This window comes from Tenrec ecaudatus, chromosome 13, assembly GCF_050624435.1.
Source record: "Tenrec ecaudatus isolate mTenEca1 chromosome 13, mTenEca1.hap1, whole genome shotgun sequence".
NCBI classification, from domain to species: Eukaryota; Metazoa; Chordata; class Mammalia; order Afrosoricida; family Tenrecidae; genus Tenrec; species Tenrec ecaudatus.
The window spans coordinates 30,480,807-30,506,696 of record NC_134542.1 but is presented as its reverse complement, the minus strand read 5'-3'; the positions used below and the strand labels follow the sequence as shown (position 1 = coordinate 30,506,696).

At 47.9% G+C, this 25,890-nt stretch overlaps 1 protein-coding gene across 1 annotated transcript; it reads right to left on the bottom strand.

Moving 5' to 3' along the window:
* Window positions 1–401: 401 nt before the first annotated feature.
* On the bottom strand, window positions 402–22,009 carry IDH1 (isocitrate dehydrogenase (NADP(+)) 1). The gene is made up of 10 exons (XM_075530370.1): window positions 21,872–22,009; window positions 20,899–20,972; window positions 18,425–18,562; window positions 14,786–15,077; window positions 10,630–10,735; window positions 8,719–8,896; window positions 7,556–7,707; window positions 4,068–4,208; window positions 3,198–3,360; window positions 402–1,734 (listed from the first exon to the last, which is right to left on the bottom strand). Exons 3-10 carry the CDS (start codon window positions 18,544–18,546, stop codon window positions 1,644–1,646), a joined length of 1,245 nt encoding a protein of 414 aa, XP_075386485.1. The 5' UTR covers window positions 18,547–18,562; window positions 20,899–20,972; window positions 21,872–22,009; the 3' UTR covers window positions 402–1,643.
* Between the last annotated feature and the right edge of the window lie 3,881 nt (window positions 22,010–25,890).

Below are 25,890 nucleotides of genomic sequence, written 5' to 3'. Positions count from 1 at the left end.
TTTGCTTGAATTTGAAGCATTACCCCCACTCCCCCACCCCCAAAATTAAAAGCATGATCTCATGGGAAAATTGAATTTTTGATCTCTCTGGAAGACCTTGTGTGGTCTCGATTCTTACTTCAGCCAAGGACCAAGTACCTGAGTGGAGTGGGCTTCCTCTGCTTCACAAGGGCCCCGTCAGAGAACTGCCTGGGTCTGTGGGTCTGGATGGGCTAAAGGGTGGCACTGAGGGAAATGGGTCTAAAGTTGACCCATCAGTTCCATCTCAGGATTCTGAAAAGACCCATTCCGTCACGGGTCACTGATTATCTGAAGGCAGGGATTTTTCAAATGAAATACATTAGCAAAGGCCCAGCATCTAGAATGCACACGGCAAAAAGCACATGAAACAAACTCAAAAGGACAATCATTAGCATTTTATTTTAAAATGAACGATTCAGAGGAGGAACATGACTTGGATAGTGTTGAACATTAACTTCTAAAAAAAAAAGTCACATTTATATATAAGAAAGAAAACGGGCCAGCAGAGGTCCAAGAAAGATGCGGCTTGTGAAAGTATTGCACTTGGATGAAAATTACTTGGGGCAGGGCTTCCGACTGGGTCTTCCTGGTTCAGGGACGGTTTAGGGAGTGAAACGAGAATGATTCGAATTTGAAAATGTGCGTGAACCAGAATGATAACCAGGAGAGGAAAAATATAGATTGGTGCCCTGCTAGAAACTTAATTTCCCTCATCGAAAAACCAAGGCCAAGGGCAGCACGTGTGTTGCATGCTCTTGACATGCAGAGCAGGGGACGATGGTGCCCTTCTCCAAGCTGTGGGTGACTGCATCTCTTTGGCAGAGTGTCACTTTCCGCGGTCCTGGCAGTAACCTGAAACAGCCTGCAGAAAGAGCTGCTACACGTCTTCCACATCTCCTGTGCCAGGGCTCAGGGCTGTGGCCTTTCCTAGTCTGGTTATCGGTCTGTTTCACCCAATGAAACAGATTCACGTCTGTTCGGATTTCAGTTCATTGGCCTTGCCAGCCCAGTTTGATTTCGGGTAAACTGGCCGCACGGGGGAAGGACAAACACAAGGCGGCTAAGCTCCAGGCAGCATTGGTTTTGGATTTCACACTCGCCTGCGTCCTCAAAGATATTCAGCATCTCAATACAGCCAGCAAGAGCACTTTTCAAAAATGCCCAGCACACATTTTCATGATCCTCATGCTCGCTCTTCTAAACTGTGCACACGTTCAGGGCGCAGCTCCATGTGACACCGTGGGGCTATCTCACCAGCACTGTGGACTCGGGCAGGAGAGTGAGTCTGCAAGAAAACATGCCTGAGGCGCCGGTTTACCTATTCAAGCCCTTGGGATTTTGGTCATTGGTTTCTGAATTTGAGAAAACGTGGCAGTGAGGACAAAGAGTACTAAGTGATTCCGAGGCTGCTACTCAACCCAGCCTTCTTGGTCGCCGTTCATGATCGTGGCAATTACTGAAGGTATAATAAAAGACTGTAAACGCATAGAAAAGATAAACTTCTGGTTCCTAAACAAATTACAAAACCGATTCATTTCGTCTTAACCCTTGAGTGTTATACAGAAAAATGTAAACCAGTGGGACCTAGTTACCAAAGAAAACCTCAGGCGCCTAACCCGATCTTAAAGTTTGGCCTGCGCCAGTTTTAGCTGCAAGTTTTCTCCGAGTTTGTCCATGAACTCAAAGGTATTCAAGTAGTCAGACCGCTGCACACTAATGAGAGAGAGAGAGAGAAAGAAAATGTAGTTTATTAAAGCCCTAGAGATGCTATTTAATGTAGTCCTATATTTATTTCTGGGACAAAAATTCTCAAGAATCAAACCAAAGTCAATTGCCAGTGAGTCGATTCAGATTTAGAATGAATAGGGTGTCCAAGGCTATATAGTTTTGATAGAAGCAGACTGCCTCATCTTCCTCCTGCAGAGCAGCTGGGGGGTTTGAACTGCTAACTCTTCTGTTAGCAGCTGAATTCTTAACCAGAAATTCTTGTTTAAGGTTAACAAGCTACCTAAGCTACAGACTGCTACTCAAGGTCAGGGCTGACTCAGTCTCAGGACTTGAGGCTCATTCACATTAGGTTTTCCACTCTGTAGCTTTGAGGGTGAAACAATCCTGGAGCTTTAGTTTGCTGACACCCACTACATGGAAATCACCCTATTTCTTGTTCCTCATTCTTAGGAATTTTAAAGACTATTTGTGGTACGCCATTTCCAACATTCCCACAAGTTGCTGCTTTTCCACACTCCTCTTTCTTCTAGCAGAACTAAAGACAGTGGCCTGGCATAATCGTACCGTTAGGTGTCCTCTCAATTAAAGAACAAAGGTACTGCACTGTTAAGATCATCGTTGATCAAGTTTACTTCTGCTACTGTTATATAATGACCTTCACAAATCCTCAAGGACATGCTCTTTGGGATAAGTATTTGTGTTAAAGTTCTGTGTTTCTTGATGTGAGCCATAGTCAAACTCTGACTTTGGGGAGGAGTTTCTAACTAGCAGCTCAGCCGCTGGGGCATTGGCTACCAATCCCACAAAATCTCTGATGGCTACAGACACGTAAGGAAGGGGCGTGACGCTACTGTGCTGCTTACTTTAAATAAAGAAGTAGTGACATAAAATTGACTCCGAGGTCCCTTTTTCTTGTTTTGGTTATTATTTTCAGCACCGTGTCATACAATGATTTCCAACTAGCTAACAAACTTTTATATGGGCCAAATCTGGCCTATACCCTGGCGTTGTGCATCAAGCCACACTGTCACACGTTTCCACATTGCCGGTGACTCCTTTTCTGCGACAGCAGCAGAGGCAGAGTGGCAGTTACCACAGAGGCCCTATCTCTCACACAGCCTAAATTACGCACTCTGACAGCTTACAGGGGGTGCCTGCTGACCCCAGAGCAGTGGTTCTCAACCTCCCTCACGCCGCGACCCTTTACTACAGTTCCTCATGTGGTGAGCCCCCAACCATAAAGTTATTTTTGTTGCTACTTCATCACTGTAATTCTGCTATTGCTCTGAACTGGGCGACCCCTGTGGAAGGGTTGTTCGACCCCCAGGTTGAGAACCGCCGCCCTAGGTGATGAGTCACAGCTCATACCGTTCTAGGAAACACTCAGGCTGAGTCCGCCAAGGACGCGCCGTGCTTGGACCCCAGGGCTGAGGGCGGTTCACACTCACTTGGGCAAGCCTTTTATGCAAGCAGCCAGGTCCTTGGTCATGAAGCCAGCCTCAATGGTCTCCACACACACGTCTTCGAGAGCCTTTGCAAAGAAGCTGAGCTCCTTGTTGTCATCGAGCTGAGCTCTGTGCGCGAGCCCTCTGGTCCAGGCGAAAATGGAAGCTACAGGAGAGAGTGAGAGAACAAGCGCACCTCCACCATCAAGTCTCACTGTCACAAACCCAGCACGGGCTCCCGCTCCCGAGACTGACTTCATTAGTCTTAGGAACGCTGCCAGAATTCTACCAGGTGAAACGGTGAAGAACCTGCATTTTTGTAAAAAACAAAACTTAAAAAAAAAAGTTTTATGAAAATACATTTTCATGGATGAAATACTAATGCTTCACACTTAGGTCTTTTTTTTTTTAAACTTGGAAGAAGTCATACTCCTGTCTATCTCTTGTCTGTAAGTGGCCTGCTCTGTTAAAGACTTTCCTTGGACACTTGTGGGAAGGATCTATATGGCCTTTCGTTCTTAGCCTCCATGATATTTTGCTACACCAGAAGAGAAGCAGAATGCTTATTAATCACATTCTTGTCTAGAAAGACTATTCACCCATAAAACAGAAGGACACATATGCCAGGCACTTCAGAACATTCGTGGGAGAATCCCACTGCCCTTTCATTCCGGTTTATCCATGAACTTTTGGGAGCCCCAGTGTGTCTTTCAAGAAGCACCTTATAAAGGCCATCCTCAGTAGCACCGAATCAGCTATCGGGTGACACCTTTGCACAGCCCCCCAGCAGCCAAGGAAGGAACCACTCTGAGTCCCTTTGGAGAGGGCCCTCTCATACCAGAAGCCCGTGTAGACATCAACACCCCATCTTACCAATGGGATTGGTGGAGGTCTCCTGTCCTTTCTGGTACATGCGGTAGTGGCGTGTGACAGTCCCATGAGCAGCCTCTGCTTCTACTGTCTTGCCATCTGGACATATCAGCACGCTAGTCATCATCCCAAGGGAGCCGTAACCTGGAAGTGGCAGAGCATGGAGCGCTGGGGTTGGTGGCCTGCAGATGGCTGGTGTCTCCGGGAGGAGGGGACCGATCAGACCTGACTGGGCTTAGCAAACAAAAGCGGCATGGAGGCAGCCTCAGTTTTTGGGCCTTTCTGAAAGTGGGGTCCCTGCTTCAGATCTCAGAGCAGAGGAATCTGGAAAAGTTGTTATTTGTTTTGCCCGCTCCCAGATGGAGACGTTGGGACCTGCCTGCATTCCACCTGAACTCTCTGACTAGAGGCTATTGTGCCTCCTCAGTGTTACTCCCTGTAAAATGGGAGTGATCGAAGCACCAATCTGACGGCACTGTGAGAGTGAAGTAGACATATGCGCGCGTTCCTGAAGGAACATGGATTGTCTCAGGAGACTGGAACCCGCCAGCCGCTGCAGCCTCTCCTTCCACCAAGAGTCCAGCCCTGGAAACCCTATGGTTTGGGTTTTTAAAGATTAATACTCCCTATAGAGATAGACCTCAAAATAGGATTTCTATTTTCACATGCTGATGGTGTTTGGGGTGTCATACGAGCGGTCTCCTGAAGCCCTGAAGCTACTCAGACTCAGTAGAAAGAAAAGGCCAATCAAAGCAGAATGACCTGGGCTGAGAATGTCCCACGTGCCCTTCCGTAGTCTCCCAATGCTCCCCCACAATGCAACCCCGTGCCGTGGTTCCTGGTTCAGAGAGCACACTATAACTTAGCAGCTCATGCAATCGAGTGTCCTTTCTTCTTTTTCACCATTTTAGACATTTAGAATCTAGAGGAATTTTCCCCCTTTCACTTTGGATACTTCTCAATGGCACCAGTGGAGTTAATAATGTACATTGAAAATGGGTTGCTGCTGCTGTGTGTGTGCGCGCGCGTGCGCGCGCATGCTGGAGTCAGCCTAGGGTCAACTTTACTACCTTTGACTATGTGGATTAGCAATCATTTTATTTTCACTCATCTTTGGAGAGTTAAACATTTCTGTGTGGGGTTAGTAGCTCCTTTTACCGCTGACTTGGCCCGGGGCTTTAGTCAACACTCAACCCTGGACTCAGAGCAGACCTGAAGAACCACGGCCATCAAGTCTGCTTACCTATTAGCCTTAGAAGGAGACACAAGTTGTCAGAAATTTGGCAGTACAGGAATGAGCTGGTGTGAGTGCAGAGTAGGTCATGCCTCCGGAGCAGGGAGGACAGAGAGCTCTGCTCCCGTTAGCCTATTTAGGAGCCTTGGCGGCATACGCGTTGGGCTGGATCCGCAATGTTAGAAGTTGAAACCAGCATCCATTCTTCAGAAGAAAGTTGGGTCTTTATCCCCGCTAACAGTCTCAGAAACTCACCGGGCATGCTACTGTGTCCTGCAGCGGCTCCATGAGGTGGCGTTTACTCCACGGCACCGAGTGGGTGTTTTGCTTTGTTGAGGGGTGGGTAATGGGGGGGGGGTGTGTGTGTGTATGTCTTAAGTCACATTTATCTACACAGCTTGGGCCTCAGGTCGCCTATCGCTGCACTTTTGGGCTGGGCCCTACCCATGCCTACGAGTCCTTTGAACCCCTAACTCGCCATTTGCATGTGAAATACAGAGATAGCTCCCTCCCCTACTTTGCACTTCATGGCTGGTTTTCAAGACCTCAGCCCCCAGAGTGAAGGTGCACTGAGGCTTCTGGGCTCCCTGCTGAGGTGGTGGCATGGGATCCTCAGGAAGAGCTGCCACCACCAGCTGCGGGACCACCCCCTCCATAGGAACAGAGTTCCAACCCAGGCAAGGCCACCCGCCGTGGCTACAGCTCTGGGGTTTTGTTGGGAAGGCTCCTATTAGGTTTTACTGCAATTGGCTTTACAGGGATTTAAGTATGGATTATATGGGAACGGCCTGTACATGGAGGGGCCCAGGTAGCATAAGGGGTTACAAGTTGAGTTGCCAACCACAAGGTCAGCAGTTCAAAATCACCAACTGCTCCGTAGGAGAGAGACAAAACTTTCTACTCCTGGAAGGAGGTAGTCTTGGACACCTACAGGGGCAGCTCTCCCCTGTCCTATGGGGTCACTGTGCGTTGAAGCGGCTGGATGGCACTGGGTTTGGGTGAGATTGTCTGTACAACCTGTAGTGTTTGCACAACCTCTAAGTGGCATAATTTCCTAGGTCGTGGACCACATATCAGGGAGGCCGGGTGCGCACACCTGTCTGCATTCTTCTTGTTGCCATGAGGACGTTTAGGAACACCGGCATAATTTTAGACCCCACAAGAATAACTTTCCTTTTCCACAATGGAGCTATCACACAGCCATATTCCTTTCTCTGCTCCACACAGAACAAATGACTGAGCATTGAGAGCAGTGGACCGAGGGGGAAGAGGACCGTGTGATCATGTGTCTGCCAGCAACAGCTATCTGTCCTGGGCTGGCCTGCTGATTTTCATACTCATAGTAGATGCTTAACTCTCGGCAGAATAAGTAAAGTACTTCCCATAGAAAGGCAAATACAGTCAACATTAATACAAACACTCATCTGGGGGTCGCGAGTTTACAAAGCTACCTGGACAACTGAGATTAAAAGGCACGCGGGTGCTGAAAGGAGTCCTACGAGTTTGGCCCTTCCCCCTGCTCTGGAGGGAGTGGTTCCTGGAATTTCTGTCCACAGCCCGGACTTCTCTGCTACGTGCCTTCATGCTAAAAGCTAAGCAGTAAACACACTTGTTTCATAAGTTCCAGAACCACTTCAAGGATGTCAGAAGTGCACTGTTCCCCAGTGCTCCAGGAACAGGCTTCTGGAGTCCCATGAGTGACCCTCCCCCTGGTTATTCGACAGCCCAGGACCCTCACTTGACTCGGCCTGGCCTAGGAGCCTGGGGTGAGCTGGTGTTTCCATTCTCAGCAGAGAAAAAAAAAATCAGGATTTTCACATCAGGCAGTTGTGCTGCCTGCTGGGAGCTCTGGCTCTGCAAGTTGCAAACTGTGGTAACAACTAAAGCAGAGTGAGGAATCTCAACCTGCACAAACCCAAACCACCAAACGCATTTCTGAGTAGAAATCTCATCTTTCTCTTGTGGAGCGGCTGGTGGTTTCGATCTGGCTGACCTTGTGGTCAGCAGCCCAATGGATAACCCACTACACCAGACACCTCAAAGTAGCCGTTAACCTACAGAGTAACCTCTTCGGCGTGGCTGAGTAAAGTCACGTACCCAGCCTGAGCTTCACGTCCTTTCCTCTCAAACGAAAAGATGGGTTTGAATGCCTTACAGTGCAGCCCATTTCACAGAGACCATCAACAGCCCCTGAACTACCAGAGTGACCTAGTCTGATGCAGGCCAAGCTTCACCTCTGCGTGGTTCAGCCTCTTACCTTGGGCCACGGAGTCGGACTGCACATCACCATCATAGTTCTTACAGGCCCAGATGAAGCCGCCCTCTGACTTCATAGCTTGGGCCACCATGTCATCAATGAGCCTATGTTCATACCAGATCTTTTGGGCTTCAAATTGGGATTTGTACTGCCTAAGAGAGAAAGGGGGAATAAGAAGGACATTGGTTTTGTGCCAGGTGGTGTCCATGGCTCCCAAAGGGAGGACAGGAAGCAGAGTTGTTCAGAAGCAGCGTACACCTGGGGTCTAACAGTCACGGGCTCACACCTATCACTTTCTAGCCCCGGGACCCCAGTTTGCCATCTGCAAAGGCAATTTCAGGAAAGGTGGAAGAATTAGGTGACTTTCTGTATTTTTTTTACCGACTGAATTTCTTCTCGAAATTCAGAGCAAGCATGGGCAGGAGGACTATTCTACTGCTTGCTATCATCCTGGTAAAGGTATGTTTGGGGCTAGTTTCTAAATTTGGTCTTGATGGGCAGTGCAAAGTGCCCCGGGAGGTATCTCAGCAGGAAGGAGATCCCTGGCCAGAAGGCATGCACTTGGAAGCAAGCTGGAAGTTACTCAGACCACAACATTGGCACTGCCTCCAACATCGTTATAAGCTTTGATTCAAGTCCCCGTGATTGCACCGGAGCAGACTTGTACATCTTAATAGAACAATGGGCTTCAGGAAAAGTGGAAATAGTCCCGACTGAGTAGCTCGCGTACTTGAAAAGCCAGGCCATTCTATCACTAGCATGCTACCTTCATTCAAACATTCAGTAATGCAGGGCCCTTGTTTGAGAGCATGTGTATCTTCCAGAAGCAACTGTTAAAATCAGTTTTCCACTCATCTTTACATGCAAGTGATGGTTTCATTTGATTTGTCCTGGAATCAAAGGGTCAAGGGTGGACCACAACTGTCAGCTTAAACCCAAACAAACCCCGTTTTGCCATCAAGTCAATTCCGACTCACGGCGACACTAGAGGGTTTCCATAAATCGGTACAGGAACAGGAGCTTCATCTTTCTCTTGACAAGTGGCTGGTGGTTTGAACTGCCGACCTTGCAGTTAGTGGTCTAATAGCTAACCTATAGCATCACCATGGCTTCTTAATAGCAGGTTAGATGAAGGAAAAGATTTTTTAAAAAGTTTCAGTTACTTGTCATATATCTCCTGAAAGATGTCTTTAAAACGTCCATCATACTTCTTCAGAATAGTGTTTTTGGTGCTCAAGTACAAAGGCCAACCCTTCCTCAGAGCCATCTGGAAAGAACTATGTGCAAAGTCTTTGATGGACTTATCTTGATTGTACATCCCCATGGCAACACCACCATCGTCTGTAGGGAGATGGAGAAGACAAAAAAGGGAAGTGAGGCACAGTTCTGACAAGGCTGAAGCCATTCCGCAACCAGCAAGCACCCAAGCCTCAGCTGTCACGCCTGAGCCCAGGCTTCACAAAGTCCCACCCAGGAGTTCCTGCCTAAGAACATTCTCAGGTGCTTGAAGGGGCAAGTGAAATGAGAGAAGCACAGTGTTTACAGTCTTAAGATAATGACTATTAAAAAATGGATAATGGCATGAAGCCAAAATATGTGCAAGAAAGAGTGAATACTTTTCAAAAGTGACATTTACATATCTTAAAAAAAATTCTAACATTTACTTTAAATTATAGGTATACATTCAAGGAGCCATTGGGAAAACTTTCAATTTCAAATATTCAAGGGCACTTTTTTAGTTTCCTAGCGGGTACTGAAAGTCCTCTTCTCATTAGTTGAAATAATTAAGTTACATGTAATCCCCAGTGTTTCACAACGACTGTCTTCAAACTCTGTTGTTACTGAAAATACCTTGAATCCATGCCACTGTCCAAGGACAACCTGGGCTCACAGAGGGAGAGTCCTTGAACCTAGCAGCACTAGATTCTTCAGAAAGATTATTTAGAGGATCCTCTGCCAGAGTCAGTTCTGACGCAAGAGGCAAGGGGAACAAACAACAAGTGAAGTTGTGTGTTGGTGGGGTGAGGAGGTGGAGGGACTCAAAGACTTGGAGAGAGGTAAGAAGAGGGGCCTATGACTCGGGGGTGGGTTTTGTTGTAATGACCTTTTCATGCCGGGGTATGGATGGCTGGAAAGGAAAAACAAAGCGCAAACGTTCTACTTTCAAAGGACAAACACATAGAAGGGCTAGAAGAAAATTTCAGCAAATACCTAGCACAAATACTTCCTGCAAGAACAGAATTATTACAAGCTGGGTAAATTGGGACTACTAGCATTTAATTTTTACCATTTGAAAAGATCAGATTCCTGGCACTTGTCTGTGGGGGACTAGCCTCTAAAACCAAATGGGTCCTAAGGGCGGATGTGTAACTGAAGGGTAAATTATAAAGAGACAACAGACACGACATGCAAGTGCTCACCGCCCCCACGGGACCTGGAAGCACAGTGTGGGAGTTAATGCATTCTCCAACACGCTCACATAGTCTTGGGCTAGCAAGTCCTTGTAAGCATACAGGTCACAAGGTAGGCGGGTTCTAGAGTCAAGATAGCAGCTTAACCTTGGCCTTCCTTGAGCTGCCTTGACCATAAGTGTCTCTGAGCTCTTCTCCAAGGGAACAATCTATGATCCTTATCATAGATAAGGCTGTGCCTAGGGTGGGTCAGACATAAGGCCTGATCGCTCGGATGGCAGATTGTCCATGTGCATACTGCAGAGCAGCCATGTGCTTAACAGAAACATCTTTAATTGGCATTATATGGGGGGGGGGCATTGTGGGGAATCGTCTTTAGTTAGGAAGATGCAGCTCCAGCTACTTCCCAGACTCCTGAAGCATGAGCGTGGGGAATTGTCCACATACACTCTCTTCCCGATTCTCAAGTCCCTTTGGTCCTTTATGCATCCTAGGAAGACAGGTGCTTTTCTTTGTTAAGAGTTTGGGTCCTACAGAAATGTGACTGGTACAGAGCCTACGGTCAGGCAGCCACACAACTACGTTAGGACGCCAACCGCAAGCATGTCACCCAAATGAGCCATAACAAGAGGAAGATGTGGCCTGCGATATCACTATGCATACCTTCAAAATTATGTACCAGGTACGTCACCTGCTGGGTCCCGTCACTTGGCGTGTAGGTCATCTCTATTTTCCCAGGCCCAGGGACAACAAAATCAGTTGCTCTGTACTATTTGGAAGAAGAAAAGACCGTAAATGTGAGTGAACTTAATTTCACAAACAATGAGGAAAAATAGCTAAACAAGAAAAAGAGGACCTGATGCAAAGGGCTTAAGTGGAGAGCAAATGCTTTGAGAATGATTGGGGCAGGGAATGTATGGATGTGCTTAATACAATTGATGTATGTATATGTATGGATTGTGATAAGAGTTGTATGAGCCCCTAATAAAATGTAAAAAAAAAAAAAAAGAAAAACTTTATAGAACTGAAAAAAAAAAAAAGAATTATGAAGGGGGAAAAAAATCAGACAACATAGCTGCAGACCTGACCTACAGAATTCAGGGACCTAGAAGCCTGGAACTCATTAATGGTGGTCAGTGGGGGCTGCTAGTCTCCATCGAGTTGGTCTCTGACTTTAGCGACTCCATGTACACACAGGGCAGACCTGCTCCGTGGGCTTCCTGGGCTATAATCCTTAAGGAAGCAGTTCACCAGGTCTTTCTTCCATGGGTGTGTCTGAATCACCAGCCTTTAGGTTAGCAGCCCACTGCAGACTGCTGGTGCTACTCAGGCTCCCTCACTGAGCAGTGGAGCACATCACAAATACAACGTACTTAGAGGGTGCCTACCAAGTTCACGGCAAGCTCTCTGAGCACTGATGAGGCACAGACAGGGAACAACGGAAGCCTAACGGAAGGGAGAAGACACACATGTAAAAGGGCAATGATAAGCAATGCTCCAGAGTGGCAAGAGAGAGATGAGTGAGGACGAGGGGCAACTATCTTCCTAGAGGGGGTGACAATACTAGTTACTTCTTGACCATGAGGGTGGAGAACTGCTGGTTTGATTCCCACATGCTTCAGGTGATGGGCTTGAATCATATCACTTGACTCTTAGCTCAATCTTAGGGAATTTTGGTGTGGAGTGAGTGATTCTGCTAGGGTCAAAAACACTTGGGTTCTGGTTCTTACTAATACCTTCAGGGCTCAGGCTCTTCATGGCTACCACTGCTGCTCATGCCGGGTCCAGGGCTGGGCCATTGAAAGCCAGCATTCTAAAAGCAGCTGCACCCAGTTAATGACCCCTAGAAAGGGCTACCCAAGGACAGCGGAGCGGTTCTCATGGGAAATGTGCTTGGCACACACCAGCCACCCACTAGTCTTTGCTGCACTGAACCTTCTTCCAATGAACTGATTCAGCATCAGGTCCCAGCGAGTGCCAGCCTCACTTGTTTGTTTAGGGCCGTGCAGGGCAATACCACTGCCGGTGGATACAGAGCTGCCAGACCACACCGAAGAGGAGACACCCATTCTCCCTAGAACACGTCTTCTGACAGCAGCCTTCATTTATGGGTAGCAGTGGCTGTCTACTTCTCAAGAGAAAGACGCTCTTACTAAGAACATAATCCCTTTTTGTAGGGTTAGCTCCAAAACCAAACTGTTATCAAGTCAATTCTGATTCAGAGACCCTATAGCAGTGGTTCTCAACCTGTGGGTTGCGACCCTTTTTGGGATCGAATGATCCTTTGAGAGGGGTCGCCCAAGACCATTGGAAAACACTTATTTCCCATGGTCTTAGGAACCGAGACACCACTCCTCTTTCATCTCCAGGCGGGTCCGCTCACATTCGAGCACCCGGTGTGAAGACTGCTACCCATGCTACACCATGCTTCAAGACAAAATCTCATTTATTTGTTATTAGAAATAAATAGTTCACAAGATATAATTACATATTGCTTTTATGATGAATCACTATGCTTTCATTATGTTCAACTTGTAACAATGAAAATACATCTTGCATATCAGATATTTACATTAAGATTCATACAGTAGCAAAATGACAGTTATGAAGGAGGAATGAAAATCATTTTATGGTTGTGGGGGGTCACCACCACATGAGGACCTGTAGGAAAGGGTCGTGGCATGAGGAAGGCTGAGAACCACTGCCCGACAGGATAGGGTAACGGCCCTGGGGGTTGCCCGAGACGGTGACTCTGCAGGAGTGGAGTGCCATCGTTCCCCTGCAGAGCAGCTAGTGGTTTCCAACTGCTGACCCTGGCTGCTAGCAGCCCAACGTGTAACCACTGCGCCACCTGGGCTCCTCTGCGTAGGTTTAGGCAGAAAGAAATCACCAGTGAATAAACTTGATGCTTGAAATTTTCAATCTGGATTAATAAACAGAATGACCATATGACCAAGTGACTGATGCCAAGTGATAGGAAAATAATAGTAAAAGAGCAATAAGGACATGGAAAGGCATCTCAGACACGGTAAGTGATTAGAGTGGTGCTCCCAGGACTGCCCCCCCCCACCCCCGGCCTGGCCTCAGGGAGGTGATTAGGAGACTGGCCAGGCTGAGAACAGCTGGGCTGCCAGGGGTGGAGCAAAACTAAGTGGCCCTCTCCGAGACTAAACCCGAGACCCTGGCACTAGGAAGAAAAGTGGCTGCACTGGCAACACTGCTCCACGGAGCCGCGGTGTCTCATCAACAGAGAACCCCATGTTCAGCACTTCTAAAAGCGAGTCTGCTTCCGGTGGAAGCCTGAAGCATGGCGTTAGCATGTTATTTGGATTTGTGTAGTAGCCGGCTTTCTGTTTGATTTGCCAATGAATCTACTTGTGCAGAGATTCAGAAATGGCCATTTGCCTTTGTTCTAAGCAGGAAGTGAAATCTTAGAGAGACTGCTTTCAAGTTAAGAGAGTCTGTTTTTCCTTTTATGTATGAAGTGACCACGTCTCCGGTGATCCTCAACCCTACGTGCACATAAGAATCACCTGGAGAGCTTTGACATGACTGAAATCGCTCCGAACTTTAGACTTAACTGGCTCGGGGTGAGACTAGCCTATGGAACTAAAACAAACAAACAGAAAATACTCAAAGGAACTCCTTTTGTGCAGCCAGGGCTGAGGCCGAACCACCTGAAATTTCCAATAAAAAAGAAGGCAACTCATATGGCTTACCCTAATAAGAGAACAAGACAGAGCAAAAACAGCACATGCAAGAAAATCCATGTTTGCTGAGCTGGGTGCCTATCTAAATGCATCTACCGTATATACTCGAGTATAAGCTGTTCTGAATATAAGCGGAGGCACCAAATTTTACCAAACATTGCATTAAAATGTGCTGACACTAGCCTGTGTGACCACAAGGTGTCGAAGGGGTCACGTATCAGGCATCAAAGAACAAAAAAATCCTACCGTTATAAATGAGGGTAAGTGCAGAGTGGAGACCCAAAGCCCATTTGTAGGCAACTGGACAACCCCTTACTGAAGGGTTGCAGGGAGAAGAGCCAGTCAAGGTGCAGTGTAGCAACAATGAAACATACAACTTTCCTCGAGTTCTTAAATGCTCCCTCCCCCCACTATCATGATCCTAATTCTACCTTACAAATCTGAATCGACTAGAGGATGTACATTGGTAAAGATAGGAACTGAGAAGATAGGGAATCCAGGACAGATGGTCCCTTCAGGATCAGTGGTGAGAGTAGCGATACCTGGAGGGTAGAGGGAAGGTAGGGTGGAAAGGGGGAACCGATTACAAGAATCTACATATAACCTCCTTCCTGGGGGAGGGACAGCAGAAAAGTGGGTGAAGGGAGACGTCGGACAGTACAAGATATGACAAAGTAATAATTTATGAATTATCAAGGGTTCATGAGGGAGGGGAAAAGGTGGAGGGAGGGGTAAAAATGAGGAGCTGATATTAAGGACTCAATAGAAAGCAAATGTTTTGAGAATGATGATGGCAACAAATGTACAAATGTGCTTGACACAATGGATGCATGTATGGATTGTGATAAGAATTGTACGAGCCCCCAATAAAATGATTGAAAAAAAGAAATGTGCCGAAAAACTCAGCGTTTACACAAGTATCTACGGTATACTTGATAATATTTAAATAAAGGCAACTAACTATACAGATAGGCACACTCGGACAAGCATTTTCAATCCTGCACTTAATGCAAGCAGGCGCCAAGGATAAGAGTACAATGCACATCATTTGGAACTGCCACGCAGCCAAAGGCAAATGTGCCAAGCGCGAGCACGCTGCAGTGACTCACCTGGTCTCCATAAGCATGGCGGCCGATGATGATGGGTTTTACCCACCCAGTCACCAGGCGGGGGATGTTTCTGCAGATGATCGCTTCTCTGAAGACAGTGCCTCCCAGGATATTTCTGATGGTGCCATTTGGCGACTTCCACATTTGTTTCAACTTGAACTCCTCAACCCGCTTCTCATCGGGGGTGATGGTAGCACACTTGACGCCAACATTGTATTTCTTTATCGCCTCTGCAGCATCCTTGGTAACCTGGTCGTTGGTGGCATCACGGTTCTCTATGCCGAGGTCATAGCTGGGAGGAGGAGGCGTTACAACTCCTGGGTTACTGGGAGTGTTACCACCTGCGTCATGACAGTGAGCGGCGCAGCGGGCTATGCACTGAGCCGCTAACTGAAACGCTGATTTAACTGCTTGGAACCCACCAGCCCAGCTGCTCTTTGGCAGAAAGGGGTCTCTCTGCTCCTGTAAAAATTAAGTTTCCAAAACCCAAAGGGGAAGTTCTTCTCTATCTTACAGGGTCGCCGTGAGTCGGCATTGACTCGATGGCAGTGGTGGAAACAATTACAGCAGTGGGAGCATATGGGGCTTGCTCTGCAGAGACTGAAAGTCTCGAAAGATACCTACATTTACTAAGTTTTAGCACTGCTGCTAAGTCAGTCCCTAACTCATTGCAAACCCACGCACAAGGGACGAAACCCTGCCCTGGACCATCCCCATGACGGGACCATTTCGATCCATAGGGTTTTCATTGGCTGATTCCACAAGATCACCAGACCTTTCTTCCTAGTCTGGAAGCTCTACTGAAGCCTGTTCAGTATCATAACAACATGTAAAGTTTCCACTGACGCATGGATGGTGGCTCTGTGGGAGGTGGACTGGCTGAACCTGAACCTGGAAGTCAAACCTAGGCCTCGACCCTTGAACCACCACCAATGCTCTCAAGTTGTAGCCTGATTGCACCCCAAGCCCACTGCCATCGAGCCGATTCCTATATAGCAATCTTAGGTAGGTTTCTGAGCTATCTCTTTTGTGGGACGGCCCGATATTTCTCCCAAAGATCAGCGGGTCAGTTTAAATGCCCGATCTTGTGGCTAGCAGCTAACACCTAACCCATAGCGCCACCAGGGCTGCCTTAAAGCCAGCTGATGGGTGTCAGTTCAGAAAGCACCAAGAGAAACATTGGACTGCTTGTGCTGTAATGGGAGGTTGTCTAGGTGGAAACAGTGGGAACAACTGTGCTCTGCCCCGTTGCCCACTTCTCATCGTGTAGAGATACCTTTTGCTTGGCTTCTCTCCCTGTAATTACATAATTAAACCTACCTTCATGCAACATTTTGCTTTTCATTCAGTTAAAAAAAAAAAGGAAAAGGAGGGCTGTCTTAAAGGATTTCTTATTTTGGCAGGATTTGTAGACCTGACAGGCAGGCAGTCGCAACAGTGGGACTCTCATTCATGCCAGTGAGTCATAGGACGAATCTTTCCTAATTCCTGGGCAGGCTTCTTTGTTCTGGAAACAAGCCTGCAGCTTCCTGGATCCGTAACTGAATCCACCAAAGGTTCTGCATACTATGAGAGCTAGAGCTCGAGACCCACTTGAACAGCGCCGTCTGCAGGCAGGCAGAGCGGCAGCAATGCCCACAAACAACCATGTGGTCATTTATTTTGTTCTCCCCAGCTGTGGGTAAAGACTGTTGCAAAGCTTGCTGAACCACTGAGGTCTCCAGATTTCTCTGGAAACGTCCTTGCCTTGTATTTCCCAACTCATGATGCAAACACTCATAAGGAAATCTTGACCTGGTCCCAACAATCATATTTCCAAATGGCGGCCAGCTTGCGTAATTCACATACAGCTCACACAAGCCGCTTGCTCTCTTACCTCGTTACCTGGGAAGCAAGAAGTGAGGCTGGCAGTTTCCGTGTTCTGCAGAGCCATTTCTCAACAGAAGCATCTATCAGGAAAACTAGTGGGTTTTTACTCCACTTCTTAATATTTCTCAGAGAAAAGACTACAAGGGGGGGCTTCAAGACATTTGTGGAGAGTTCTATTATCTCTTCACCTGCTCTTCCATGAGCCTTTTGATGCCCCTTTGCAGCTGGCTTGGACCACTAACACGCTAACAGCCCCACTCTCGTTCACAAAGAACCAGTGAAACGATGACAACAATTTTGGAACAACTGAGAACTCGTTTGGTCTTCTGCATGCTCCAGCTTTTTCCTCCCAGCTACAATAAAAGCCCAACCAAACCCACTGCCCTGGAGTTGAATCTAATTCATAGTGACCCTGGCGGGCAAATGAGAATTGCTCCACTGGGTTTCCATAACTGTGCATCTTTATGGGAGTAGGCAGCCTCATCTTTCTCCCGTAGAATGGCTGGTGGGTTCTAAACTTAACTAGGGCTTAACCCACCGTGCCACTAGGGCACCAACTGTGTGTCACAGTTTCCCTTTAATATCCCTGATACCTCTAGGTTAATGAAGCTCTATGCAACCTGGCAGCCATTAGATCCGTAAGTTCTCTGGGGCATGACTGTAAATTTCTAAAACACGTGAGAACTCATAAAATGCTTAATCCACTCAAAGAGCTTGCCTGGTGCCTCGGTTCCTCGCTGTCTGATGGGTCCCTGAAGGCACCTCATGGCGAGGCAAAAACAGTTTGGCTGTAATACGCTACTCAATGTTTTACCAAGTCAGTCTTCAGCTGCTTCAGCTTATAAAACGTCTAGTTCGAATGCAGGAGAAAGCCGGGGCTGCCTACTCTCGTCCAGACTTACCGCCTCGGAAACCCCGAGGAGCAGTTCAACTCTGTCCTTGCTGCCATGGGTCTATGCTAATTCACAGCGGTCCTATTCAGGGTAAGGCAGAACGGCCCCCTGAATTCACAAGACTGTGACTCCTTACAGGAGTAGGAAGCCCTGTCTTCCTCCCTGCTTACCTTGCAGTAAGCACCAATGCATAACCACTATGCCACCAGGGATCCTGGACTCTGTCCCAGGGGGTGCTATTGGTCAGAATTGACCTAGGGGCAGTGAGTCTGGTTAGGTTTTCTAGTTCACATGCACAAAGAATCTAAGCAAGTTTACGAAAAACACAGAGGGGAAATGACAGCATTATGTAGCACCTTTCATATCTGTCCTCAAATTAACAGAAAAAAAGCCCCACAAACCTTCAGAACACAAATGTTTTAGGGGAGGTCCTGGAAGGAGGGGCTTGGCTGTCCCACAGGAGTATGCAATAAGGAAAAAGGGAGGGACGCAAAGGGAAAATGGCTAAGGGAGTGACAGAAAGTGGTGCAGTACAACCGTGGTACCAATATTCAGTTTCTTGTAGCCTTTGTTATTTTTCCTTCAACAAATTCCACATTCGTTGTTCCTTTCTGGGCCCCGGATGGTGCTCCTTAAAAGCTTCACAGTAAGCAGAGGCTTCAAAAACCCGAGAATCCTAATAGTTCTAGATAATGTTAGGTGCTTTTCCAGCAAAACATGAAAATAAACCATGCAAAATTGTATGCATGTCCGCCCCCACCAAAAAGCAGCATTTTCAAGAAGACGCAGCTACATCTATGTAAAGAAGCTCACCGTCTCCAGAACCTCTTCAGATGATGTCTTCCAGGTTTGCCTTAAGGAAGAGTCATTCACTTACCTGTGCAGGTCCAACTCCACGTAGGGGAAGATGAGCTTTTCTTTAATCAGTTCCCAAATGATTCGCGTCATTTCATCGCCTTGCATCTCTACCACAGAACCGCCACGGATTTTTTGGGACATTTTGACTTCAAGGAACCTTTCCAACGGAAAAGAGAAAACAAAATAGTAAAGCATGCGTTGGTCCATTATAAGTGGAGACGCACATAATCTGACGACCACTAAAAGAACTATTCCTAAGGGTACTATCGCTTGAAGACTAACACAAACCCTCTCTGGCTCATCCCAGGAAGCCCATTCTCTGTGGGCCAAGTATTGCGTCGCATGTTCATTCAGAGCGCTGTAGATCAACAAGGAGCCTTGGAGGCACAGTAGTTATGCACTGGGCTGCTGATGATAAAGCCGGCAGTTTAAAACCACCAGCCGCTCTGAGGGAAAAAGACAGGTTTTCAACTCCCATACAGAGTTAGTCTCAGAAACTCCCAGGGACAGTCCTACCCTGTCCTACGAGTCAGCATGGACTTGGTGACAGTGAGTAGATAGATGAGCCGCCACCAGGATCCAAGCACACGCCTCCTCCATTCCTCAACATCCCACCTCTTCAACTGTCCTTCCTCCAGCTGTTCCCCAGCAAGGGTAGGCTGGGGCGGGGCCGGGGGGAGGGATGGTACTTGGGAGGGCAGGGAAGCAGACTTATTCCCAAGAGGAAGAAGAAGCCATTTTGAAAACGGTCACGACTCCCAACCAACCGGCTTCCCAGAAACAGTAATGTGAAGGGCAAACATTGGGAAGTCGTGAAACTGGGAGGCTTAGAGAAGGTCACGCGGACTGTTTGTTCCCTGGGACGCCGAGGAGGCCCCGAGCCTGCTAATGGCCTCTGTTCCTTCTTACAGTAAGAAGTCCCTTCTTAACCTTCTTCCTAGCAACACAACTACAAAGGATTTTTACCCCCTTACGCTGCAACTGAGGAATGGAAAAGCCAGGAACACGGACACTAAAAGAATTATGAGGCCTGCTACGGTTTCTCTTGCAAAAGTTGGATGACAGTCATTTGGTCTTTATAGACAGTGCGTCTCAGTTCCCCAGAAAAAACCACAATATATTCCTGTCTCTATGCGCCCGTTTCACCCCCCCCCCCCACCTTCCCAAGCCCATTTTCACTTCCCAAATTTGCAAAACTGGAACTCAGCTGGAACAGAGGAAAGGCACACACGGCTCTAGGGCAGGGAGGGAAATACACCTGTGTTGAGACAAATGGAAGCCAGCGGGAGAGGGAGGGAAATGGAGAAGCCAAAGGCAGAGCCCGCTGCTGGAAACCAACGATTCTGATACTCCTGAATACGCTCCTACATGCAAGCCCAGGTGTGTCAGGAGGGAACCGCATCCCATAAGGTTTGCAGTAGCTGACAGTTGACATCTTCAGAAGTAAATTGCCTGGCTTTCTCTTTTTTTTTTTTAATTTGTGATATGCCTCTAGGTTGTTTCGAACCTACCACGTTTTTAGTCAGCAGCCAAGTGTTAGCATTTGCACCACCCTGGGGCACAATGCCAATCCCAAGAGTATTCCAAAGGTTATGAATGTCCCAACTGTAACTGCATGTCTTTCACAAAGAGTAACTGAAAGCACGTCTGACCCCACTGTGATACATGCCCTCATATTGTAAACAGAACAAACTGAGCGGCAGCAAGCTTATCTTGGTCTTGATACTATTTTTATGTGGCTGTGTTTCACCCCAGTATGACGCAAGAGTTATGACTTGGCTATTTGTCCTTAATGGCAAAAACAGTACAGAGCATTGTCTTTCAAAATTCCAAGATCAGTGAGGCTGATTTAAATTCATCGTTCCCTTCTTGGATAAATCAACGTTTTCTGCAGTCATTATGTCGCCTCTCATATCGAACAATGGTCAGCTTTCCGTTCCATCTCTGCCCGTTTTCACCGGGAAAGTGAAGCTCTGTTATCGATACTGGCTCACCACAGGGCACAGCATTTTACTTTCAACATCTGAATTTCCTGGGATGGGTCTTGGGGCTCTCTGGATTCACCTCGCCCCTGCTCAGGTTTTCTTCCTCCACTCCAACCCTGACTTCAGAAGGAAGGAGCCTCTTGGGCCCCTTACCCCAGCAGGCACTGGTTCATCCAGCCTCAACGCAGCTGAATCCAATCTCCTGACACACTTGTGGGATTCCAGAAAACAGGTCTGGAATAATACAGAGCTACTTAAGAAGGAAGAGCCACTTACCCTGCTTTGATGTTTTCTTCACTACTGGGTTTCTGGCCAGTTTAAAAAATTGTTTATGTTAAATGTGAGTTCATGAAAAACAATAATTTCTGGGCAAAATGAGTCTCTTGCCTGGTGAACAGACAAAGGGCTGAAAGAAACCCCGTGGCAGCAGTGGCTTTGGAAAGCCAGCCCCTGTGAGGAGGACTGTCACAGGAGACAAGGTGCAGGAAGGAGGGGCTTGCATTCTCACCTGGACGGTGCCTCCACGTGCAATCACCCCAAGGCCTCTCGATCTGACCAACTCAGCTCAGGGCAGTTTCTCTCCTAAAAGCAAACAGAGAAGGGGGTAGGAAGAAGCGTGCTACAAAACACCACTTTCACAGTCATTTGGCTGTTTTTAAACACCTCTCAAACAGCTGGGTTTATTTCCGGTGCTGTATGGAGTTGTACCCAAAGGGGCAAAGGGCGTTTTGGGGTCAGCAGGAATCTTCCAAAGACAGGTCAAAAGATCAGGTCAGGCATCTCCCTCGGCATACAGGGAGGGTGCCTCCGTGGGCGTGCCCCGCCCACCCCCGTCCTCTTCCGTTAGCCAGCCCCTGGATTCGGACGCCCTTGGGTACAAAGCTGGGACCAGCAGACGTTGTGCAAGAGGGCTACAACTGGAGCTGGCTCGGTTCCTCCTTCCAAGTTCCCATGTCCGCCCCTGCCCCACGGCTCCCAGGCCTTTCAACCTCTGGGCCCACGACTTGAGATCCAGGCGTGGCGGGGTTGTATCCCCGCCGCCCCGCGCCATTCCCCGGGGGCCCCGCCAACTCCGGCTGCACCGGGAGCTCCGCCCCCTAGGCCTACTCCTCCAGCCGGCTCCCGGGGCCGTCCCGGGGGTCCGAGCGGACATTCCACGCCCAGTCCGAGGCTTCCAGGCTCCTCAGCAGGCACCTGGCCCCGCAAGCATTCCTCCTCTTACGCCACGCCTCCCTGCCATCTTCCGCAGCTCGACGTTCCTGGGGCTCGTCACTGCAAGCATCTTCCTCGTCTCCTGATTCCCCCCAAGCATTCGACATGCCCAGCCCCCCTTCGGGGACACACGTCTGGACTGATCCCTTCCTTGTACCCAGGCCTGGCCACTACGTCCAAGCCGCCTCTGAGCTGCTGTCCTCCTTTTGCCCTGACGCGGCATCGGAGCCGTGCCCCGCCGCCGCCCGCCGCGGCCTGCAGTCGGTTACCTGCGGAGGGGGAACCGGGGCGCGGCAGTCGACCACCAGCGTGCACCCGGGGTCCCGACGCCAGCTCTGCAGAAAGCCGAGGGCCGGCCGGCAGCGAGGACCTTTACTCCTCCCGGCCTTTGTCCCCGCCCAGGCCCGGCCTCCTCAGCCCACGTCCAGAGCCCCGCCCAGAGCCCCGCCCCCGCCGCGTGGCCAATCAGCGAGGCCGGCCCCCACCGGTGTGGGCGGGCTCGCCGTGCTCTTTGGAAGCGGGAGCGGAAGCGCCGCAGGCAGCCGGCCCCGCCCCTGCTCCCCGGGCCGGAAAGAGGCGTGCGCCCCCTGCAGGCTCGCGAGTGTTCGGCGCCCGGCTCCCCTGGGCGGGGAAGGGTGACTGCGCCTTTGTAAGAGCCAGTTTCCCAGTCCCCCGTGAAGACACAGGCAAGTAGGCTCCGTGTCGCTGTGGTAGCATGCAGCACGTGCACGGGCGAGCGTGGGGGATTCTCGGCGCTGTTCACACGCCACGGGTTCACCAGTCACACACGAAGGCCTGCGCCAGGCTGCCGACGCGTCCGTAACTGTTGCATTTGTTAGGTGCTTTGGAGTGGGTTTCAGCGCACAGCGACCCGATGCACAAAAGAAGAAAACCTTACCGGTCTTGCATCATCCTCACAGTCGTTATGTTTGAGCCCATTGTTATCTCTGCGGACTCCCCACTTTACAAAGCATGACATCCTTCTGCAGGGACTGGTTCCTCCTGATAACACGTCCAAAGCATATCAGGTGAGACCTCGCCAGCCTTGCCCCGAAGAAGCATTCTGGGAGCGCTGCTTCCAAGACAGATTTGTTCTTCGGACGCCCTGTGGAGTTCTCAGTATTCTTTGCTGGCACTATGATGCAAATGCATCAGGGGACTGACCATGCACCAGGCACCTGTTAGTCCACAGAGTGATATCCTTGCTCTTTGCGCTTTTTGAAAACTGGCCTTGTGCGGATCTGCCCAATATTGCATTATACATTCCACATAAACTGCAACAACTATTAATCCCAGTTGCTATTTGGGGATAAATAAGCACGAATCGTCGTTTGCAGGAAAAGGCAATGCTATGAAGGAGATTATTACCTGGTACCAGTGAAGCTGGGCTCAAAACATGAACTCCCCCACCCCCAAACAAAACAAAAACCCTTTGCCTTTGATTTGATTCTGACTCTTAGAAACCTGATGTGTGATTTATGAAGCAGTGGTGTTTGGCTTTAAAAAAGAAATTTATATCTCCAGTTATGGTTCAGGGAAGTGTCACGTGTGTGTTTGCTTGCTTATTTCTTACTCCTCAAAACATGAAAAAATAAAGGAGCATTTCGATTGTGATTCTGTATATAACTGCCAAGGAATCAATGCCTCAGAATTTAAAAAGTATCTCTAGCACCCGATTCTTACACTTACTGGGGGGAAAACAAGGTGTATTTTAGACAATAAAGGGCACTGGGATTTTCCAAGAGAAAAAAGAGGAAGAAAGCATACAGCATTTCCTTTTGATAAGGGGAGCGTGAACACACTTTGGCCTCCGCCTTGTGGTTGTTGTTAGGTGCCACCGAGTTCGTGCCGACACATAGTGACCTTACCCACAACAGAACGAAACACTACCAGGTCCTGCACCGTCCTCACAATCCTTCCTATGCCTGAGCCCACTGTTGCAGCCACTGAGTCCATCCGGCTCCTGGACGGCCTTCCTCTCTTCCACTGCCGGTCTACTTTACAAGGATGATGGGTTCTCCTGATAATGTGGCCCAAATACGTAAGAGGACGTCTCCCATTCTGCCTCTAAGAAGCATTCCGGCCACACTTCTTCCAAGACAGAGGTTTATCCTTTGAGCAGTCCAGGGTATTTCTTCAGTCTTCTTTAGTCAATAGCCAACTTTCACAAGCAAAGGAGGCAATTGAAAACACTAGGGCTTGGGTCAGACACGCCTAGGTCCTCAAAGCAACATCCTTGCTTTTCCTTGTGTAGCAGATTTACCCCCACACAATCCACCTTTTGATCTTGTGACTGCTGCTGCTGTGAGCACTAATTGTGGATCCATGCAAGACAAATCTTCCACAACTTCAATCTTTTCTCCATTTATCATGATGGAAATTTTGGTTTTCTTTACAATGAGTTGTAATCCATTCTGAAGGCTGCAGTCCTTCATCTTCATCAGCAAGTGCTTCAAGTCCTCCTCACTTTCAGAAAGGAAGGTTGTGTTGTGGGAAACTGAGGAACGGGAAGAGAGTATATGCAGACAAATTCTTTATTCCCGTATTTTAAGAAGCCTGGCAGGTCAGGATTCTGGGTGGAGGGAGGCCTTGAAGGGTTGGAGATGAGTCCCAATCACATTCTCATAACTAAGATTAATCCCTACAATATCCTTTCATAATAGTGCTGCCTTCAAGTTACCTTTTACAAGCACATGGCTGATTGCTATTTAGCCAGCAGCTTTATCTGTAAGAGCAGACATGTTGCTATTGCTCTTATTGCTCAGGGGACAGTCACTCCCCTTTACCTGTCCCAGTAGGTGTTAGGTTACTCTGCCAATGAACTCAGGGACCTTTAGGGTTAGAGTACAGCCCACTTTGTTAAATTTGTCATTGCCTGTAATTAAGACGTGCCCCAAGAGTTTATAAACTGTTGTAGGGGATATATAATCTCTCTCTCTGCTCGGACCTGGTTCCTGAAGCCATGGCGGGGGTAAGCACCCCAAAACTTTTGTCTGTCTCTTAATTTCTTCCCTTCAATTACACAACTGCCGCTTAGGACTCCTCCAGATATGAGGCTGGATCTGACATGGTTTCATCTGCATATTGAAGGTTGCGAATAGCCTCCTTCCAATCCTGGTGTATATTCTTCTCGTATATAATCAAGCTTCGATACTTACTGCACATATAGATTAATAAGTATAAGAGTATACAACGCTGATGTACACCTTTCTGATTTTAAGCCATGCAGCATTTATTCCTTGTTCTAGTCACACAACTGCCTCTGGATCCATCTACAAGTTCTACCAGAGCACAGTGAAGTATGCTGGAATTCCCATTCTTCTCAAGGCAATCCAGAGTTTGTTGCCAAGTGTCTTGGCATAGTCAATAAAACACCAGGAAACATCTTTCTGGGATTCTCTACTTGGAGCCAAGATCCACCTGACATCAGCAATGATATCCCTTGTTCCATGATCTCTACTGAATCTCTGGCAGCTCCCTGTCAATGAACTCCTGCAATCATTGTTGGATGATCTTCAGAAACATTTCACTAGTGTGTGATATCAAAAATAGTGTTCCATAACTTGAGCATTCTCTTGGGTCACCTTTCTTTGGAATGGGTCCGAGTATGGATCTCTTCCAGTCAGTTGTCAGAGTAGCTTGTCTTCCAAATTTCCTGGCATAGATGAGCGAGTGCTTCCAGTGCTTCATCAGCTTGCTGAAACATTTAAATTGGTGTTCTAATTCCAAAAGCAAGGGCAATTCCTAGACCCTTGTTTTTGGCTTGAACTCTTCCTTCAGTACCATTGGTTCTTACCTTCTGAAATGATGGAACGTCGACTAGTTCTTTTTGCTACCGTGATTATTTTTCTTCTTCATTTTTTAAACAATTTTATTAGCACTCCATCCTCATGACATATACTTCGATCATCCCATCATATCAAGAAGAGTTTACAATTATCCCTACATTCAATCCTAGAACACATTCTTCTTCCTTGTACTCATTGTTGCCCATGCATTTTTTCTAATTGTGGCAAAAAGACACACAATAAAATATTCTCAAATCTACATATATAATTCAGTGCCACCGAATACACTTCTCATGTTGTACAATCACTATTGATATGTTTTTCCAAATTGTTCTACCACCATTAACATAAACTCAATGCCCCCTAAGCCACAACTCACTCTTTCTCCTTTACCCCGGGTGACCATTGGCCAGCGTGTTTTCTTTCTTTCTTTTTCTTTCTTTCTTTCTTTCTTTCTTTCTTTCTTTCTTTCTTTCTTTCTTTCTTTCTTTCTTTTTCTT